At 50.3% G+C, this 21,691-nt stretch overlaps 2 protein-coding genes across 3 annotated transcripts in view; one reads left to right on the top strand and one right to left on the bottom strand.

The window, feature by feature from the left end:
* Positions 1 to 682, top strand: part of TASOR2 (transcription activation suppressor family member 2) — a 43,923-nt gene extending 43,241 nt beyond the window's left edge. For both annotated transcript variants that reach the window (XM_080621918.1, XM_080621917.1), the window contains exon 24: positions 15 to 682. In XM_080621918.1, coding sequence (XP_080478044.1) covers positions 15 to 18 — 4 coding nt within the window. In that variant the 3' untranslated portion in view covers positions 19 to 682. The remainder of the gene's footprint in view (positions 1 to 14) is intronic.
* Positions 683 to 774: 92 nt separating this feature from the next.
* Positions 775 to 21,204, bottom strand: GDI2 (GDP dissociation inhibitor 2). Its single transcript, XM_080621936.1, has 11 exons — positions 20,984 to 21,204; positions 11,802 to 11,909; positions 10,827 to 10,926; positions 9,275 to 9,409; positions 7,347 to 7,545; positions 6,587 to 6,718; positions 5,610 to 5,709; positions 4,331 to 4,502; positions 3,392 to 3,536; positions 3,119 to 3,173; positions 775 to 2,944 (listed from the first exon to the last, which is right to left on the bottom strand). Exons 1-11 carry the CDS (start codon positions 21,026 to 21,028, stop codon positions 2,789 to 2,791), a joined length of 1,347 nt encoding a protein of 448 aa, XP_080478062.1. The 5' UTR covers positions 21,029 to 21,204; the 3' UTR covers positions 775 to 2,788.
* Between the last annotated feature and the right edge of the window lie 487 nt (positions 21,205 to 21,691).

The following is a 21,691-nucleotide window of genomic DNA, read 5'->3' as shown; positions in this document are numbered from 1 at the left end:
GTTCTCTATTGTAGGTGACAAAGCGAAGCCAGTTTGAGCATCCTGGTATGGCGCCGGTTTGAGCATCTTGGTACTCTGCAGGATCCCACCATCCCAGCAGGTTTCAGGTGCTGCCCACAGGAGCTGTGCGCAGGGAGGTGGCAGGAGGGTTTGGCTCCAGTTCTGTATATAGGAATTATTTAAAGGTGGCTGGTGCAAATCCTGCCGGGGTTTACTCCGTGTTCATCACATTGCCTGTAGGCCAGAGGTCACTTTACCGTTATCCAGGGGTAAGTTATTGGAGTGTTCTCAAGTGATTTGTGCAGCTGACAGGGGAAGAAATAGGAGTAAATGAAATAAAAAGCTGTTTACTTGAAGGTCAGGAGATGTTCAAGTCCTCAGTAATAGTTGCATTTCCACACGGTTGTTACTGTTAACACACATTAGGAAGTGGGGTGGGTGTGCAGGTATCTGCTCTACACTACAGTTCAACTCCCTGTTGTCTCTTGGTACCATTTCCAGTCCATAGAAGTCTTCTAAATAGCCAGACACGAGGATGCGGGAACAAACCTCTTATTTATGGTAGCTCACACCCAACCCAGGAGGAAGATGTCCCATTAAAGACTTTTGTAAGATTCCCAGCCTCGGGGGGTGGAGGACAGGGGCGTCCTCTTGTTTTTAATAAAAGAATGCAAGAACATCATGTACAGGATGAGTTTGTGTGTAAAAGGTTGAGTGACAAAACCTAAACCTGACGTTTCAGCCACTGCTGTTCCCTGGAGGGGGGCTCCTCAGCTCCCAGCCTCTCCCATCAGCAGGGAGGAGGACCTGGATCACAGTGGGGGTACTCACAGTGAGTATTCCCAGCTCACACATGGAGCAGGAATCGGTTTTGGTCTGTGCTACCCCTCAGCATTGAAGCCAGCACAGGAAAGAGTGAGGAAGACTGCTGGAGCCAAGGAGCGGTGTGTTCACGGAGACTTGGGGTTGCAGGATCAGCACTGTCCTTTTGCAGGAGATGTGGACCAAGAGGCAGCAGAATAACTGGGATACAGCAAAGAGGGCTTATGGAAGCATTTAGGGGAAAGAGCTCATTGTCCGTGTCTTGCCTTTGGAAAGACTCAGTGTGTTGCCATCCAGCACTGAAGAGGAAGCACAAGGTGAGGAAGAACTTCCCCAGCCCCTACAACACACGTCACTCTGGCAGTACCAGCACCACGGGGCTTCCAGTGGCTTCGTAGGGAAAGGTGGTTCCTGGAACTGGGATCAGGAAAGGGAAGTGCTGAAAGCCCCTGAGCCCCTGGGTGGGAAGGAAGGGGCAGCCACAGTTAGGTTCAGCACCGCTTTGTGCAAGAGATGTGGTGGAGACCCAGTTCCTCTTCATCAGTTCCAAGAACAGCGCAGCTACGGCTGCAGGAAAGAATGAACCCATCCCCAGTGACCCTGCCTGCCCCAGCACAGCCATCGAGAGCAGAATAAGGCCCTTCCAAGGCATCTCCTCATTATTCCTGGCACTCAGCATGGCTGTGGATGAAGGAGCCCGACTCCTCCTTGTACCCTTGCTGCTCAACAGCAGGATTGGGTCAAGATCCCAGCAAGGGGCGCACTATGGCTCACTCCAAGGAGGAGCTTCTCAGAGAGATCTTGATGCCCTGTAGAGGATCCATAAGAGCAAGAATTGTCATTACTGATTCAAGCAAGTGCCATTTTGGATGCTGGCACTGGAGGGGCCTGGAAGGAGGAGGCAGAGTTGAATCAACTGAGCTTGAGCCTCAGCAACAGGCCTTGTGCTGCAGAAGCAGCCTCTGGAGCAGCCTAACCAAGGAAGCCTGAGCCTGGTTTCCAGTAGAAACCACTCCACATACTACTCCCCTTTCAACCCTGGCAGGCAGAGAGATCCAAAGGGATCTCAGAAAGGAGGTGCTGCTCGTGCAAGTGAATCAGACCAGAAGCCAGGACTGGTTTCCAGAATTTGGCTTTACTTGGCAGTACAGAAATCATTTGGAGCCTTCAGGAGCCACGAGGAGCAGAGGCTCTGTCATACCAATACCGCAGCGCCGTTTGGTCCAGCCCAGAAGCCCCCAGGCTACAGAAAATACTCCCACATCTTGCCTGCTCTGTCATTTGTTCTCTCAATTTTATTAAGATTAAAACACAAAGGAGCCTTAGGCACAGCTGTGTCCCAACCGATGTAAACAGTTTTAGAAGCTTAGAGTGGAGGGTTAAGTTCTGTGCCCAGAACTAAGCCAACATTTGCTGCTACAATAGATGTGGGCTTTGTCCATAATACAACTTGCCACAGAGTTAGAACGATGGGAAAACGACTTTTTTAGGGATGCTGTCCACAATGATGGAGTGCTCAGTTTCTATTTTCCTTGATAATCAGGTTTGAGTGACAACTGTCACATCTACTAGCTCACCAGAAGCACATAGTTGTGAAGGATGGCTACGAATGATTAAAAAGACATGGTAAGACACAGCTGTCAATGAGTTATCTCCAATCTGCACCAACGTCTACGTCTGCAAAGAGAAACCCACCAAACCCAAGGTTCAGTTTGCCTTTGCTTATCCAGGTTAGTCATTAAATCAGTGAGTAATTTGCCAGATTCTGGACAGCAGCCCTACTAGAATGAAATAATTAACACATCCAAAAAAGGGGAACATGATTACCAGTGCAGTACTCTTCAATCTCTCAGAGATGGGATTACAAAAGCAGGCCTTACAATATTGAGTTTCGTACAGTGTTCGTTTAAGTTCTTTATATATTCAGATGAGCCGGTTTGAACTTCTCCTCCTGCAGGGATTCTCATTACTGCTGCTCCTCCTCCCCGTAGATATCGTTCTTCTTGCGTTTCATCTCTTCAAAATCAAACTCTGATCCCATCATCCTCTTATAAATATCTTTGATGTCGTCACACGTCGTCTCAAAGTGAGTGGTGGCATCGTAGGTGCGAGAGATGAAGATCTGGGAAGAGAAGCAGCAGTTTAGTGTGGAGTCTCCAACCTCCCCACCTCATAGAATCACAGAATGGTTTGGCTTGGAAATGATCTTATCCAGTTCCAACCCCCTGCCACTGGCAGGGACAATTCACACTAGGCCATGCTGCCCAAGGCCTGTGTCCAACCAGCACTCACTCACCTGGCTTTCAGTTCCCAAGTCAGTCGGTGCAAACAGGTCACTGATGCTGACAAACCTGGAAGGAGAAGAAAGAGCTTCAGAATGGTTGTACAGCATCAATATGGGTGCAAGGCTGCATGAATTCAAGGGCATGGCTATGTCCAGTGTGTAGCTAACTGAGGTGCAGAAGAATTCAAACACCTCCTCACAGCCAAATGGCCTTCAGGTCCCCTCTACCTTCATGCCTTAAGCAAAGGGGTGAGAAGGAAGAGCAGGGACTGCTCAGGGCCTTACTTCTGCTCAATGGGCTCCAAGAGGTCCAAGGCCGGCTTGATTTCCTTCTCTGGGTCTGCGGTTTCCACAGTGGTGCTGGCGATGGCGATGTACTTCCCCTGCGCCGCCACATTGTGTGCAGAGGAGATCATGCAGACGTAGATATCTGGGGAACCCACCACAGGGACAGGTTGAGACGTGCAAGGGAAGCCAACAGCTCAGGTCAGGGCTCCAACCCTGCTGCCACATACCGAAAGCCTCCTCCAGCTTGCACTCACGATTATCTTCCCGCTCCCCCAACACTTTGAACCTCCGTGTCTCCTTGCCCCACAGTCCTATGTGCTGTGGCCTGGGTACAAGCAGCCCTTAGATCTCCAGAACTCAGTTTCCCAGCTCCTGAAAGCCACCAGGATCGCCCCCAGCAGCCAGACACCCCCTGTACAAGGGTGAGGAAGCCTCCTCATCCCCCTCCCAGGACACCCCCGTGCTCCTCACCTACTTCTGCTAGGGTTGGGGGGCTTCCTTCTGTGGGTTCCTCAAGCAACTTTCCAACCATAGAATCACAGAGTGGTTTGTGTTGGAAAGGATCTTCAGATTATCCAGTTCCAGCCCCTGCCACAGGCAGGGACACCTTCCACTAGAGCAGGTTGCTCCAAGCCCCTGTGTCCAACCTGGCCTTGAACACTACCAGGGATGGGGCAGCCACAGTGCCCAAAGTAGTGGTAAATGCTCCCCAGCTTCTCACAGCTAAACTAAAGTATGATGTAGCCTCACTGGGACCTACAAGATTTCTGGACATGGACATGTTGCCACGGGAGCAGTAGTAAAAGTGGTTTTGCATTGTATCCACACCTCACCAGACCACCAGAGCACATGTTTGGTGCAAGGAGATTTAACTCTGGCCCAACCCAAGCAGGACCAGACATGCACATGCTCCAGTGTTCCCTGCTCCCCACACACCTGATTTCCGGTTGACCTGGTTCTGTGGAATGATGATCTGGCACGAGTTGGCATCGTTCGTGTTCTTGATGGGGTGGCTCAGGATGCAGATTACCCGGATCACTTGGCCCACCTTCGTGACGCGGTCCGAGACGTAGCTGGGGTCACAGATGAGCTGTTTGCAACGAGCAACCTGCAGGGACACATGGACCGTGAGCCACCACCACACAGAGGAGTGCATACGGAGGTGAGGAACTGGTGGGTTTGGGGAATAGAGAGAGAGATTTGAGGTGGCTGATCCTGCATCAGATTCTTATTTCACTGCCATCAGCATGCTTCAACTCGAGCAATCCAAATCTTAGCTCATTATTCTTAAGGTGATCAATCACATCTTCCCCTCATCAGGCAGTGCACCATTAAGTTCTAACCACTACAGAGTCACAGAATGAGTTGGGTTGAAGGGACCTTAAAGCTCCTCCAGTTCCAACCCCTGCCACAGGCAGGGACACCTTCCACTAGAGCAGGTTGTTCCAAGCCCCTGTGTCCAACCTGGCCTTGAACACTGCCAGGGATGGGGCAGCCGCAGCTTCTCTGGGCAACCTAAGTAGTCCAGTTCATCCAGCCCAGAACCATAACCTTCTGTTGTCAAGGCTGAACCCAACAGGTAGGAATTGACCAGTTCACATTAGAACTCACTTTTACAGTAACAGCTTTAATATATGACCTATATGAAGCCTCCAGGCCACCTGCACTTGGCCACATCACTCTATAGAGTGGATTATCACCTCCACAGCTAGCCAGGACATGTCATCCATTACCCAAAAGGGACATGTTACCCTACCAGCAAATGCTAAACTCCTGCAAAGTGCCCCACTCTAATTGGGAGCACATTTATAGCTCCCAAGCACTAGTTTTATATTGCCAGGTCGAGGAGAAGCTGCAGACAGGCTGTGTGCCAGCTAATACTTAATGTCAAGGGCAGAGCTAGTTCCATATCCACTTTAGACACAAGCAACAGCTCCTTTGCTGACTGATTTATTCAGAAGACAACCTTTGCCAGGCCATGGAGACTTCATTCCAATTCCTGGAGCAAGAATACTGTACTGTCCTCGCCATGAAAATATCAACATGCCTAAAGGGAGTTGGCACAGGGAAAATCAGTACTGGCCAAGGAAACGTGGTCCTGAAGCTCTGATAATGGGTTTTCTACTGCATTGGTTCAGATCAATGACCAACAGCCTCAGTTCTGAGAGGGAAGATGTGGGGTGGGCAGTAAGGAAAGAACTGGAATGTTCCATACCTCCCCTTCAGACTTCACCCCGACCACTTTGCCATTCTCTATCACAATCTCTTCGATGGGCTTGTTCAGCATGTAGGTGCCTCCATAAATAGCGCTTAGCCTGCAAGAGAAAACCCGTGTCAGCATGTCCCACAGCGGTGTGATTGGGTTTTAACAGCTCTTCAGCCCCTTGTTTCTATTCCACTTGGATAAACACCACATTAGACCTAAACCTCTTCAAAAAATGATGCCTACACATCTACACAGCAGATGTTGTGTGCTGCTCTTTCTGCAGGCATCAGCTGCAATTACACCCAGCTAGAAGGATGCTCACTGTGTGGTGCAACCCAGATGGTCTTACAGCATAAGAGCTGCAGCCTGCACCACATCAGCAAATCTGACTTCTTGGATAGACAAGATTCTGCAAACAGCAGCGGTGGGCAAACCCAGAATCACAGAATGCCACAGCTTCTCTGGGCACCCTGCGCCAGCGCCTCAGCACCCTCACAGGGAAGAACTTCTGCCTAAGAGCTCATCTCGGTCTCCCCTCTGGCAGGTTAAAGCCATTCCCTTGTCCTGCCCCTACAGGCCCTTGTCCAAAGCCCCTCTCCAGGTTTCCTGTAGCTCCTTTAGGCACTGGAGCTGCTCTAAGGTCTCCCCTTAAGGAGCCTTCTCCTCTCCAGGCTGACCCAGCCCAGCTCGCTCAGCGTGGCTCCAGAGCAGAGCTGCTCCAGCCCTCACAGCATCTCCGTGGACTCGCTCCAACAGCTCCACGTCCCTCTTGTGTTGGGTGCCCCAGAACCACCACCACTAACAGGAATCACAGTATAAACAAGCCCAGAAAGAAGCAATCATCTCACATGGAGGAATCACTTCTTAAGACAGAGAACCACAAATGACCACAGTATTTTTATGTGGCAGCATGTTCTGGAAGCTTGAGCACCAACTCCATACATTCTAGTTTGAGGAAATGCTGGGATCCAAACCCAAGTTCTCACCTTGCAAATCCCTGAGGCAGCTCTCCAAGGCCATACAGGGGATAAAGGTAGGGGCTTTTGCCGTATCTAGCCAGGGATTCGCTGTAGAGCTTAATCCTGTTGATTGTTTCTTGGCATGGTTGATCTAGATAGCTGGAGAGAGCAGTTATGTGACTCACATCATTTCACAAACCAAGACTTGCAGCAGAATACACTACGAGAGCAAAACGTCCACTTCCCATGAAGTTTCCTTCCCCACCCTCCAGCTGCTCCAGTATTTTCCCAGCAGTTCCCTTTCAGAAGCACTCAGTGTCACAAGGGGGTTTATTCAGGAAGGAGCAGCTTCAGTAACCCCAGGAAACCACAAAGTTTAACCATCCCATCAGCAGAGGAGCCCGTATGTTAAGATCAATGCAGCACCCAGGGACAGACACACTACCCCTGACCCCCAAAGCCCAGCACACAGCTGATTTGGGGGAGCAACTGAACCATAGAATGGTTTGTGTTGGAAGGGACCTTAAAGCTCATCCAGTTCCAACCCCTGCCACGGGCAGGGACACCTTCCACTAGAGCAGGTTGCTCCAAGCCCCTGTGTCCAACCTGGCCTTGAACACTGCCAGGGATGGGGCAGCCACAGCTTCTCTGGGCACCCTGGGCCAGCGCCTCAGCACCTTCACAGGAAAGAACTCCTGCCTAAGAGCTCATCTCAGTCTCCCCTCTGGCAAGTTAAAGCCGCTGCCCTTGTCCTATCCCTACAGGCCTGTATGAAGCCCACACTTACTCGTCAGTCCTGTAGAGTGCAAGGGCATGGCCTGTGAAGTCTATGACATCCTGCCCCAGGTCAAACTTCTTGTACACATCACGCATTGTGGTCTTCTTAGGATCGACGCCCTCGAAGGTTCGGGGATCGTTCTCATCAAAGTTGGCCACATACACGAGGAACTTCCTGAACCGGCGCTTCTCAAACAAGCCCATCAGGCCTAAAACCAAGGAATTCTGTGAGAACTCACCTAGCTATTAACAGCTTTTCCATCACTGCAGGTATCAGAAGCAGTGGGGAGTTCTGAGTGCTTCAAACAGCACTTGGGAATGTGCAGTTTGGCCTTGAGGGCTAAGCAGGGCACTCTGTTTAAGCAGGAGACCCCAACATCTGCCATGCGAAGTCCTTACAACCAGTTGTCCTGGTGTACTGGACTTCAGGAGCTGGTTAAAGGCACGGCTAAAGTCTGGGCTTCTATACTACTTCCTGCTGAAGGAAAGCCTGGAGAGCAGTTTACACTTGGCCTTTTCATGAGGAGAGATCCATGTCTGGTATCTACCAGACTAAGCATCAGCAAAGTGTGGGGACCAAAGCTCTCCTGAAGCCTGGCCAAGGAACTAGCAAGTGCTGAGAGGGCCAAAACTTCAAACATGAGATTGGACGAGGCACCATTAGTTTTCTACCAATTGGAGAAGCATGACTGGGCTTGCCAAAATATGATGGCAGAGACAATACCAAAGGCACCTCCTACTTGTGCCAGTATAAGTCTCTGAGTCCCTTTAGGAGACAGCAACGTGGGCAAACTGAAGGAATAACCTCTTATTTCACAACAAACAGGAGTACCTGCTATGAGGAAGGATCCAATGTACAGACAAATCACATCCAGGGAGCCTTATGTGCAGGAGTCACTTTATCATGAGACTCTCCAGAGGCTGCTGAATACATCCTGTATCTGAAGCTAATGGACTGCCCTCTGCCAGCTCCTGATGTACTTCATAGAATCCCAAACTGGTTTGTGTTGGAAGGGACCTTAAAGCTCATCCAGTTCCAACCCCCTGCCACGGGCAGGGACACCTTCCACTAGAGCAGGTTGCTCCAAGCCCCTGTGTCCAACCTGGCCTTGAACACTGCCAGGGATGGGGCAGCCACAGCTTCTCTGGGCACCCTGTGCCAGCGCCTCAGCACCCTCACAGGGAAGAACTTCTGCCTTATCTTCAACCTGAACTTCCCCTGTTGGAGTGTGAACCCATCACCCCTTGTCCTATCACTCCAGTCCCTGATGACGAGTCCCTTTCCAGCATCCTTGTAGCTCCCTTCAGACACTGGAAGCTGCTCCGACGTGTCCACACAGCTTTTCTTCTCCAGACTGAACAGCCCCCAAGCTCTCAGCCTGTTTCTTTGGCACTTTGCTGCACTACTACGATCAGTAGTTTTGTCTGAGGAGTAAAATTTAAGTAGGTAAGAATCCAGATTTGAGCTCAGTGCCTTGTGTCAGAATTAGTCACCCTAATGTGCCCACGGACAAACATCTCTCACACACCCAATCCCATCCATCAAGGACCCAACATTAGATATTTATGGCAGAGCTGGGAGCAAATGCAACCTCTTGAGGAAGTAAAACACTGCCAAATTCCCACTGGATGAGCCGTAGAACAGACAGCTTGACCAGCTCCATTTGAAAGCTCTAAAACTCAAAACTCACATTTTCATTTGAAAGCCCAAAACTCACATTGCAGGTGGCGGTTGAAGTTAAATGAGATGCAGGAGAATCCTAAGCTAAGCAGAGCTTGTTACGCACATGGAGTCTACACACAGCACCACGTGAGGAGCATCAAGCTCTTTCGTACGTGAGCACAGACTGTGCTGAGCTGTGGGTGGCAGAGACCTGTCTTGCCTTTGTTGAGAGACAGTAGCTTCAGGAGGAAGCAGAGTAAGGTGCAGCTACTCACTGGATGCCAAGGCTTCCGCCTCAGTGGAAGGGACTTTGTAGATCTTGCCTCCCTTGTAGACAAAGCTCCCCTCAATCACCTTGAAGTCCAAGTAGCGAGTAACTTCTGTGTAGAGCAGCATCTTTACCAACTGACCTGGAAAGGAGGTTTGGCAAATGTCAACCTGCTGGTCTAGAGCCAAAAGCCAAGAGGACAGTGCTTCTCATAAGGCAGACGGTTCTTCCAACACAACAAACCCTTCAAGGCCAGCACCAGATTCAACCCACACAGCTTACACCTTTATGTAACATACATGTTGTGGTAGATACTTACTAGTGCATTCTGAGGCAGCTTTAAGGTTTTCTTACAGACAATTAACAGCTTCCTCGTCACTCCTGTGGTTTCCATCTGTCCTCTGAGTAAAAGCCACCCTCTGCAGCACGTTAATCTGCTGCAGTACACTGCTGCTCTTTGGAGTTCATTTACACTCAACACAACAAACAAGGTTGTGTATTTTGGACCACAGCAGCTCCTTGTCCTCACTATCCAGATCTAGCACAACATGTCCAGCCAACTGACCACCAATTAGCCCCTGGCTTGCACACAGCAAGAGGTAACATAGGCCCCAACACCCATCCCCACATCCCCAGAGGGAAGCTGTCCTTACAAATTGGTTTGGGTTGGAAGGGACCTTAAAGCTCACCCAGTTCCAACCCCCTGCCACGGGCAGGGATACCTTCCACTAGAGCTGGTTGCTCCAAGCCCTGTCCAACCTGGCCTTGAACACTGCCAGGGATGGGGCAGCCACAGCTTCTCTGGGCACCCTGTGCCAGCGCCTCAGCACCCTCACAGGGAAGAACTTCTTCGTAAGGTCTCATAAGGTTTCATTTAAATTAAATGCACCACAATGCCTGTGCAAACCAAAAGTAAGCTGAGAGTAACCAAACCTTGACCAAGTTTTCCAACAGGACTGGCACTACACAATACATCTATCCCCTTGTCCATCAGGGACAAGGGATTCCAGCAGCAAGTGGTTGGAATCTGGCAAAGGGAGTTGCCCCTGAACTTGCTGGCATTGATAACCCATAGTGGATTCGGTCTAGAAGACCTGTTGCAGTAGTGAAACACACAGATCACAGAATGAGGATTTGTAGCATCAGTAAGAGATGACTGTCTGCAAGCCATAAAATGGGAACAAAGGGAATAATATTCACCATGGAATCAACCATTTTTTCCTAAGCCATGGAAGAACAATGAGATTCATGGCACTAACTTGCTAGAAATGCAAACATGTTAGGAGGGAATGCTGGGAAACATTCAAATCTTCCAGATTGCTGCACACTCCAAGCTGGAGCTGTCTTCCCAATTGGAAAGATTAACAGCCAAAAGGAATCACAGAGCAGAAGCACTGGTGCTTCTAGGCATGTAGATGAGCTCGAGTGAGCTTTCTACATGATGAATGCTCCAACAAGTTCATGAAGAGATGGCTGAAGGGTTGTTTCTGTGACTGCAGCACTGAACACTCACCCAGGCTAAGCCTGGGAAGCAGATTTGGGAGCTCAGTATCACTTACCATTAGCCATTAGGAATTTAGGAATGAGGTCCACGTTCCAGTCTCTTCCTCGCCCCATAGATTCTGGTGGAGTTCCTGGTAGATGAAACCTTTTGTAGAGCTTTGGAGAGAATACAAACCTTATTATAGCAGAGGAAATGTCTATGGGTGGAATTGCTCCCACACATATACACACTTTCCACCCCCATGTCTTCTCAGCTGAACATAAGCTCTTCACAGCAAGTTTCTGGCCAGCATTTGAGCTTCTATTTGCTTTTTGATGCAACACACACAATGCACACCCAGTGAACTGCTGCAGGAAGAAACGGGCAGTATTATTCTGCTTATCCAGTCTTTCTTCCTCCAAGGATTAAAGTTTGGGAATTTATGACCTGCTGAACCAAAAGACTGTTTAACATTAAGGTAATCTAATCAAAATGCCTGTTTCAGGAGAGGGCACGCTCCTCCCTCCACTTATATTGTATTCCCAATATATTTAACCCATGAAGCAAGAAGGAGAGCAGGGATCTCCTGACATCTGACAGCCACAGCACCAGTTTTAGGGGTACAGGATCAGAGGGTGCAAGCAATAACCAAACAAGATGGTGCATATCCAGCTGAAAGTGCTCATGGAGCAAGGACAGACTGGAATATCACAACACAAGGAGCACAGAGAGTTTCTCAGTCCGACATTTGGTGGCAGGAACAATTCAGCTGGAGAGTTTAAACACCAAAGAGGTTTAACATGTAGCTGTCAGGCATTATAACTGAAGGATCACTCAAGTGCTTGAATCTGGGAATGCCAGAAAACAAGTGCTGTCTACCAAGTTCAAACATAGTGAGGGAGAAACCAGTGTGTAAGTGCCATAAAACATTCCAACTCAAAGGAAACCCTTAAGAGTAATGGCTTTGCATCCACCCCTAGGATAGCCGGACATAAAGCCCCCTTTGTGTGCCCGGGGAGGACACAATAGGGTGGTCAGCCTCAGTACTTACATCCTCCAGGGGTGTAATGGATGCGCTTTCCCCTCCATAGTAGGAGTTTCGATCCATGTGAAGGACTTTCTTTCCATTCACTGACATGATCCCAGAGAGGATGCATTCCTATGGAGAGAGGGAAGGGATGTGTTAGTTGTGTTGGAGCCTCCTTCCACATTTGCTAAGGATGCTTGTTCAGACAACCTGCTGCATGCCTGGATTTGAAGGTCCCTGCACAGCCCTCGGAAAACAAACACAGCAGTTGCCTCACTGCAGAATTAAGAGGTGCTGAAAGACTTGTCTGAGACAGATTAACCCCTTTATGAGGTTTGCTGCCTGCTCTGGGCACAGCAGCCATGTAATAATTGCTGCAATACACAACCAACACCTATCAGGGCTCCCCTGAGGAAGTTTCTGGGAAACTCATGTATTTGGGACTGAATAGGAATATCTGCACTCCTAAACCCCCAGCTACCAGTTTGAAGATGTCATAGAGAGGCAGCACCTTCATTTATGGGTGACAGCAGGAGCATGAAATGTTATCTGGACTACAGTAAGTCTCCTCAAAACCTCAATTGTTGGTATTTGCCACACTGGGACATGCAAAAGAATCAACAGCTACTGTTAGAGGGTAGAGGTAGTATCAAGACTAAATGAAGCCATTTGTAAGCTTTATCATCTCAGCAGACACTTTGCTGTCCTCACTAGGTACCCACTGAGATGAATAATACAGAGATTACTCTGAGCAGCAGATCAGAGTCCAAATGCAAGATCGAGACTAACCACAGAGGGATGCACGTTGTAGCTTGCAAAACCAGCTCAGGACCTGCATGGCTAAATCCACATTAAAGCACAACTTTACAACTAACCCAGTCACCAGCTCTGGCATTCCCAAGCCAAAAAGCTTAACAAATACTTGACTACTTGTGTGCGTGGCACTGCTTATCAAGGAGGTTTTAATGATCTTGCTCTACCTCAGCTGTCTCCAACAGCAGAATTACATGGGCAACTGAGCTCTCATTGCCCATCAACATTATCTGACTTGTAGGTCCCAGCCCTATCTTGTGTTATCGTTCATTCAGGTGTAAAACCCAACATCCAGCTGCTGAAAGATGCCAGCACTGCACGTCTGCTCGCCCACAAGCAGAGAAGCCATTCATTCACCCATGAGAACCAGCACGCTGACCCTCCTGGCAGAGATCTGCATCTCTGCAAGATCCTTCATGTTTACTCCACATACATTTTGCCCTGTGGAATGCTCAGGACTCTCCTTGTGTGTCACTTGCCCCTTGCAACATGTATGAGGTGCATTTCAAACTACATTACAACATGGGGTGAGTGTGCTCAGAGAAACCACAGCCATGACACAAGGGGTCTCCCACCACATCTATTTACATGACTTGCAAATCCCAACTCTGGGAAATCCTCTATCTACAGAAAGCTTTTAAAATCACCTTCAATTTCACCAGCCAAGGAGTAACCCACAGTTAAAGGCAGATTTCAGGAGGAGTTATTTAGTACAGAAGTGTTTTAATGTGGTAGGTGCATGGATGGTCTGTAGGATCACTGGTGTGAGGGTTCACTGGTGTTGAACTTCCAGTGGTAACAGGCAAATCTCTGCTGGAACAGCAAGATGGTGGCCAGCCTGTGACCCACCAAGATGCCACCATAATTCAGCCAAGACATCAAAGAGCAAAGCTTGAACTGCATGGCTAGTGTACAGGAAGAATGGAATGCTTCAAGTTTATCCCTGAAGTCGTGGGTGATCTCAAACATAGTGCCCACAAGGCTTCATGGTCACCATATGGTTTGTGAGCAGTTAACCACAGAGCTTCCGACAAAGTCTCCCCATGATCCATCATCTGCCCATTCCAGCCCATACCATACTCCACAGACTTAAGAGCTCTCATATAGAATCACAGCCTGGTATGGATTGGAAAGGACCTTAAAGCTCCTCCAGTTCCAACCCCTGTCACGGGCAGGGACACCTTCCACTAGAGCAGCTTGCTCCAAGCCCCTGTGTCCAACCTGGCCTTGAACACTGCCAGGGATGGGGCAGCCACAGCTTCTCTGGGCACCCTGTGCCAGCGCCTCAGCACCCTCACAGGGAAGAACTTCTGCCTAAGAGCTCATCTCAGTCTCCCCTCTGGCAGGTTAAAGCCATTCCCTTGTCCTGCCCCTACAGGCCCTTGTCCAAAGCTCCTCTCCAGGTTTCCTGCAGCCCCTTTAGGCACTGGAGCTGCTCTAAGGTCTCCCCTTCAGGAGCCTTCTCTTCTCCAGGCTGACCCAGCCCAACTCTCTCAGCCTGGCTCCAGAGCAGAGCTGCTCCAGCCCTCGCAGCATCTCCATGGCCTCCTCTGCACTCACTCCAACAACTCCACATCCCTCTTGTGTTGTTGCCCCAGAGCTGGATCAGGACTGCAGGAGGGGTCTCCCCAGAGCACAGCAGAGGGGCAGGATCCCTTCCCTGAGCTGCTGCTCATGCTCTGGGGGTGCAGCCCAGTACATGGGAGGATTCTGGGCTCAAGTGCACACTGAAGCCGGGTCATGGGGAGCTTCTCATCAACCAACACCCCCAAGTCCTTCTCCTCAGGGCTGCTCCATCCAGCCTGCGTGCTTGGAATTGCCTACAAGGCCTCTCCTCTGTTTTAGACATGCAGAAGCAAGACACAGCTGCACCAAACCCTGGTTTAAGACAGTACTTGAGCACCATGAGCCCTGCAACACTGAGGAACTGCACAAGCCAAAGTGCAGGTGGCTTTTATGGTACCAGTTAATACGTTAATGATTTACCACATGCAACGTGGGGCTGATACACTAAGTGCATCACCACTGGCCAGAGTGATTCCCTGGTTAAACCAAATTCAGAGCTCTACATGATCTGGTTTGACTCTTTCTGACTCTACCCTGATCTTTTATCCCCCTTGGAGCATCTTCCAAAGCCTCTGCCACATGGTGCTACAGGACTGAAAATGTCTCTGCTGGAGCTGAGCCACGAGGAAGCCAATCAGGTCTTGAAAACAAAATAAGTATCAAATGGAGGAATGAACTTACAGCATAAGCTGCAGAAACTACATTCTTCGGTCCAGATGTCAGCTGATTTCCTTCCTCTGTTTAAGGAGACTTCAAAGTATTTCTTGCTCTATCCTTTCAGCATAGCACACCCATCACTTCCCAGTGAGAGTGTATCCCTTCAACAGGCTGCCCACCCAAACTGCCAGCAAATTTGGGTACCAGCAGAAGATACAAGATATCTTAAGTACCTTTTCAATCGTATTTCATACCCATTAACCACCAATATGGGTGTTGAGGTGGAGGAATTATGACACTATTTTATCCAAGGCTCATTTAACATACTCATTGTATCACTCAGGCTCTTGCAGAGCCCTGAAGCATTGAAATCCTGTGCAGGCCTTTCACTGTTGCTTCCCTTCGTGGCTGATGAGGCAAAGGCATGATCATAACACACAAGACACAATAGATTTATCCTCCCAGCTCAGCAATCCCTTTTGATGGCTGCACTGCCTGACTGCTGGTTAGACACATCCACTGGTGCACTAGTCTGTGTACAGGAACCTCTTGATATGTCATTGTGTCATTTGGGTCAGGGAGCGAGGAAAACAAACAGCCTGTAGTGATAAGGGAAGGGCTGGAAGCAGTTTAAGCTGCAGATCAAAAAAGGGGAAGCATCAGAGTTCAAATCTTTGGCTCTGACTGTATTATGAACATAGGCACCATGCAAAGAGGTGCAGGCAGCAGAGGGTACCAAGATAAAGGGAGGAAAGCTCCAGGTATCCATCTGGGGTCAAACACAATCTGCGTGCAAATTCCAGTCACACTGTGCTACTATAATCCAGTGCTACAGCCAGTCCAAGTTACGATGGGCTCTCCCTTTGTGTTGCTGAATGAATGACAGAGCAAGTCCTGCAGCAACTGATGGCGTCTGCAGCACCGCTCGGCTGCTTCAAATGGCTGGAGAGCACAGAGCCAGAGAGCAATGTGCATGAGACACAGCACATCCAATACAAATCCATGGAAGAAAACAGAATAAGGTGTAACTTGGAGGTACTGGTGTTCCCATGCTTGCTGGAGACCATCAGCTCTTCCCTCACTTGCACAAACTGGTTGCAAATAGACCTTCTGCATGCAGAAGCCTTCAGGAATTGCGGGAAGCAAGTAGATCTCCATGGGTTTTCTCCAAGTAGGGCAGCAGTTCAGAAAGGCTCAGACAGACCAAGGGGGACCTGAGCCAGAGTCACTCCTTCTAATGGTGCTGAGGGGAGGATCCTGCACAGAACATTCAGCAGAGCCTCTTCACCTTTAAGAACAGGTTCTGGCTCACCAAGAGCTCCTTCTTAGAAAGGCCATGCTGCGGCAAGCAAGAAGTTACACCAGCTCCTTACCCTCACCCAGGCTATTCCACCTCTGGCACGGTGTTGGTCACATCTACTGTGCCAGACTGGCAAACAAGACCTAAAGCTCTGCTTAGCCATACAAAGTGCAAAAGCAATTTACTCACTGCACTTGAGCAATCCTCACAGCTACGAGGGGATGATGCAAGGGACAGTGATACTCTGCTTAGTCCCTGCAGTCACTCTAATGTTCTTTATTTAGGCTCTTGAAGCCATGAGGCCTGTGCCTATATGATTAAATCTATCTTGAACCGAAGAGTTTGGCTATGCTGCTCCTACAGAAAGTGAATCTGTATCTTTGTGATGGACTGATACAGCTTTAATGTGGGGAGGCAGCTGGCAGGTAAGAAGCTTAGTTCAGCACACTGGTGCCTGTGATGAGTTAAAACCCAGCAGGAACATGGTGTCCATCTACTGGGGTTAAAGGGGACAGTTTAATTATGCCCAACATTCATGTCAAATAACCCACATCACAGAAAGCAGATAACCAATGCCTGACAGAGGGCACAGAGAAAGTATCAGACCACCTGGAGACCAGATAGATGTAAACAAAGGCGAATTGAAGAGACAAGGCTCAAAATAAACCCCTGAGGTGTTCTCCAGCCTGTATCACCACATTCAGATTAAAAACAAGTTTGTGCTGTAGGTATGGAGGAAGATGCTGCTTAATGTGCAATGCAGGGGACACACAGCAAGCCTAAGCCAGGGATCTTGAAGCTATTAAGACATGAGCAACTTTGAGAAGACATTCCCACCAGCACCTCCAGGATGTGATAGCTGGAAGACTGATCAGCTCTCATGCTACAAGATCCAGACCCACCAGTGCTTCGCAAAAGCCTGCCCTGGAGTCAGCACAAACTGCTCAGTGCACAGAGGGATGGGGAGGAATGCAGCACTCACGGGTTATACCTCATGTTAAGTTTGACGATGTTGTACCAGCAGGAATTTGGGATTCTGGAGCACCTGGAGACAGGCTGAGAGAGCCGACATTGATCAGCCTGGAGAAGAGAAGACTCCTTAAGGGGAGACCTTAGAGCAGCTCCAGTGCCTAAAGGGGCTGCAGGAAACCTGGAGAGGAGCTTTGGACAAGGGCCTGTAGGGACAGGACAAGGGGAATGGCTTTAACCTGCCAGGGGGGAGATTGAGATGAGCTCATAGGCAGAAGTTCTTCCCTGTGAGGGTGCTGAGGCGCTGGCACAGGGTGCCCAGAGAAGCTGTGGCTGCCTCATCCCTGGCAGTGTTCAAGGCCAAGTTGGACACAGGGGCTTGGAGCAACCAGCTCTAGTGGAAGGTGTCCCTGCCCGTGGCCAGGGTTGGACCTGGATGAGCTTTAAGCCCTTCCAAACCAAACCAGTCAGGGATTCTATGATTCTGTAAGTGCTCTGGGACTGTTTTCCCCCTTCTGCTAAGACATCTCTTTACCAGCTTGGCACTGCAGTGGAGCCTTCAATTTGCATATGTAAGGAAAAACCTTAAATATATTGAGTGCTGGAAACCCCTGTCCTAAAGCTGCCTTAGCTCTTCATCACTGGTTCTTCATCACTGGTTCAAAAAGAGATTAACACCTGAAATATTCCCATCAGAAGTGGAATTTAAGCACTCTTGTGCAGTGGCCTCATAGATCCAACCAGAACAATGACTGCACCAGATGCATTTGTTGTTCTTGACAAAGGCTCCAATGCTTTATTTTTAGTCTTTAATTCAACAACTGAACTTTTATTTTGGAAAGAGAAAGACAAAACCCCTCTGGATCAGCAGCCACTCACTGCCTCTCCCAAATGGTCTGGATTACAGGTATTTTATGGGCTTTGTACAAGTCCTAGTGACGGATACTAGGAGAAATCAACCTGTAACTCTCATGGGACAAGACACAAGAAGAATATGACCCAACAGGTAGCCTGGCAGAGAGGCAGAGCACTGGAGTATCTGGCAAATGGGACCCCCATTTCATCTTTTGCTCAGGTGGCATCAAGACTGCTATCTGAGGCAGAAGAGGAGACACAAACTCATTGAGTAGATGGGATTCCATCAGTACAGTCCATTTCTGCAAGGGCTAGCTTTAAGGAAAGGGTGGTTGAAAACATCGTAAGTTTCATGACAGCTCAAGGCTCTTTGGAAATGGAAAGAAACAACTGGATGTGTTTACACAGCCTGTTTTCCAGTTCCTTTTCCTTAGGAAGCCCAAGTGCTAGCACTGGTACCAGACCAGAGCAGGAGGAGCAACCTTTGAGCTTCCAGTTGGACACCTCATCTGACTGCATCTTGCAGCCCAGCCTGAACCAGGATCTGCTCTGAAATGACTCACCAGCTACCATGACTGAGCCAACACCATGCATTTTAGGATTGGGAATGTCCTGCCTGCACCAGGGCCTCTGGTTTCTATTCACTTGGCTTTCCACATGAGCTGCTCACTTTGAGATGAAGTCCATCCTGTTCTAATTGGTATTTCAGAGGTAAAGCCTGTACATCAGGAGCAGAATAAGCCTTCTGCCAGCTCTCAGGCTCTAGAGTTTGGTCAGCACACCTTCAAATCCAGCCATAATTCATTCCTTTTAACTCCACTGCTGATCATTAGCATGAGCTTGTCTTAAAAGCGATTTCACAAGAGGCCTTTTGTCAACTTTACATTGGCATTTGTCAGTTTGAGATTAAGCACGGTGCTTACCAACTTGATACCACAGCTCACTCTAAAGCATAAATTAACATTTTAATGGAGCTCAGATCTATTGGAGGCCCCTTCACCAGCAGCTCATTATATTTCAGCCTCCCCACAACTCCATTTCCCTGCTTTGCTGAGCCAGAGACAGGTTTTAGGACAGACTGCAGCTTTCCCTATCAAAGGGAAGAAGCTTTTACCTCAGAAGTCATTCCTGCAACCTCAAAGGAAGAGAAGGAATGAAAGCAACCAGGAAAGTTGGGTCTACCCTATGGCAGGAGCAGGGGAGATGCTCCCACACTCTGCACATTTCCTTTGTGCCACATCCTGTGTTCGGTACCATTATTCCCATACTCAAATCAGGGGGATGATAAACCAGATCTGCCTCAAAGCAGCTGTGCCCTAGGTCAGCAGCCACTACACCTTCACCACTGTGGCACAGCCCTGTCAATCACAGCACCAAAGCCACAGTAGGAAGTAAATGTATTTCTATTTACCATTACCAGGGGAAGTGGGGGAAATCCCTTACAGCCAACCCCAAAGATATCTCTTTGTCTAGCCACCTCTTCCCATTAAGAAGGGGGAAACAAAAGCAGGAAAGGCTATTTAGCAGCGAGGAAAACCTCCTCTCCACCATATTGGATTTTCTTCCTCCCTCCTTCAAACAATGCCTCTGCTTTGTAACCTGCAATCCATCCTCCAGCCCCTACTAAACTCAAACAACATAAGCTAGAGATGGCTCCAGGAATCTCCTCGGTCCAAAGGAAGGAACCAGAAGCAATCCCCCCGAGCAAACCTCCCAGATCAGCAGCACTGCCATGTTTTCCCACCCTCAGCAGCCTGCAGCACGGGCTGCATCCTCCACAATAGGACAAAGCCCCATCACGGCTCATCCCCCCCCCTCCCTCCGCCGCACCCCCGAGCGCCATCAGCTGTCACCTTTCCTCAGGGATAACCGAAATGAAGGGAGGATTTTTTGGGAAGGGGGGTGGGGGTGGGGGGGCGGGTAGCAAAAGGGGGAGATCAGACAAATCTGACAGGCGTGCAAAGCTCGCCCGCCTCCCATCCCCCTCCTGCTGCAGTCAGGGCTGGATGGAGAGCCGAAGGCTGCAAAGGCGGAGCGGGGATGGGGCGGAGAGGGGGGGGGATAAAACCAGGTCTGCCTCCACCCTTAAGCCGGGCTAGGCTGCGGGGAGGGCACGGCTTGATGGACCTGCGGGCACCTCTGGGTATGGCGGGGGGATTAAATAATGATAATAATCATTAAATGAAGGATAAAAAACGGGCAATAAATCACCGTTGGCGTTTTATTGTCCGCCGTCCCCCGCCCTCCCTCCGCTCAACAACTGCATTTCCTGGGGCCTCCCACCAGCAGCGCCGCGGACCGGGGCCTCCAGGGAGATGGGGGGAGACACTCAGGAGACCGGGGGGGGAATGGAACATGGAATAAGGAGGGGGGGTGTGTTCATCCAAACATATTACAATGCATATAATAGGGGGTCTATTACAATCATATTAAAGGCAGAACCCAGCCCCGTTAGGGATGGGGGGGAAAGGACCGAGGTGGGTGAGCGGGGGGGGTATGAAAGGGATTCAAGCCGGGGAGGGTGGGGGGAAATATGTGATTAGTGATGGGGGGTGTGCTGATAATTAGACGAGAGATGGGGAGAAGGACCCAAGTGTTGTGAAGGGGGGACACAAGCAGAACCTAGGCACCTCAGGGTAATAGATAGGGGGAGGTGGGGGATAAGGAACCCATGCACTGCAGATGGGACTGGGAGGGCTACGATGGTGACAGGTAAAGAAAACACCGTAAGGTTGGAGCGGGAGTTGGTGGGGGGGGAAATGAATCAGGAGAGGGATTAAGAAGGGAACAAGGACTCGGGTGTCCGAAGGGGGGGTGTCTCAGGACCTGGGGCTGAGGTGAAGGGGCGGGGATGGGGGGGGGGGAAGGATAATGAGATAGATGGGGAAAAGCACACCGGCTCCCGAGGATGAGCACCGGGGTGCGCGATGGGGCACACACAGACAGGACCCGGGAGGGGTGGGGGGGGGATATCTGCGGGGCGGGTCAGGGCGGCGGCCGCCCGCTGCAGGCCCGAGGCCCAGGGCGGGCGGCGGCTCCTCCTCACCGTGAGGCCGGTGCCCAGCACGATCACGTCGTACTCCTCATTCATGGCGGCGCTGGGGGGGGAAGAAGGGAAGAGCGGGGTGCGGGGGGCAGCGTCCCTCGGGACTGTCTCTCCGCCGGCCGGGGCTGAGGCGAGCCGGGCGCTGGAGCGGGAGAAAATGGAGCCGCCGCCGTGAGGAGACCGCGCCGGGAGGGGGCGGAGCCGCACCGCGCCCCCGCGCCTGCCAATCACTGCCCGTCGCCGCTCGCCATTGGCTCCTCCGCGCCCGTCGCTAAGGGGCAGGCGCTGAGCCTTGACGACGGCGCTGCCACCGTGGTGGGGGCGCGACGCGCATGCGCTGAGCTCGTGTCACTCCTGTCTTTACCCCCTCCCGCCTGGCCCGGCGGGTTTGTGCAGCGAGGGACGCCGGCGGGGAGTAGTCAATGGAATGGGATAGGATAGGGATAGGATAGGGATGGGATAGGGAAGGGAAAGGAAGGGAAGGGAGAACAAGCAGCACTCCCCGAGCACTGCTGGGGAGTGCTCAATGGAATGGAATGCGAATGGAAAGGGAAAAGGACGGGAAAGGAAAGGGGAAGGAAAAGGGTGGAAAAAGGGGAAAGGAAAGGAAGGGAAAGAAGGAAAGGAAAAGGGGAGGAAAAGGAGGGGAAAACGGGAAAGGAAAAAGGAAAGGAAAAAGGAAAGGAAAGGAAAGGAAAGGAAAGGAAA

Source organism: Psittacula echo (assembly GCF_963264785.1).
Source record: "Psittacula echo genome assembly, chromosome: 1".
NCBI lineage: Eukaryota > Metazoa > Chordata > Aves > Psittaciformes > Psittacidae > Psittacula > Psittacula echo.
Note: the sequence above shows the minus strand (reverse complement) of the source record. Positions and strands in the feature narration are given on the sequence as shown.

Coding starts and splice junctions, on each gene's coding strand:
- GDI2 (XM_080621936.1), bottom strand. CDS start 21,028: ATGAATGAGGAGTACGACGTGATCGTGCTGGGCACCGGCCTCACG. Junction 9,410..10,826: donor TAAATTCCTAATGGCTAATG/GTAAGTGATACT, acceptor CCTCCTTTCCAG/GTCAGTTGGTAAAGATGCTG. Junction 2,945..3,118: donor ACTTGGGAACTGAAAGCCAG/GTGAGTGAGTGC, acceptor TTCTCTTCCCAG/ATCTTCATCTCTCGCACCTA.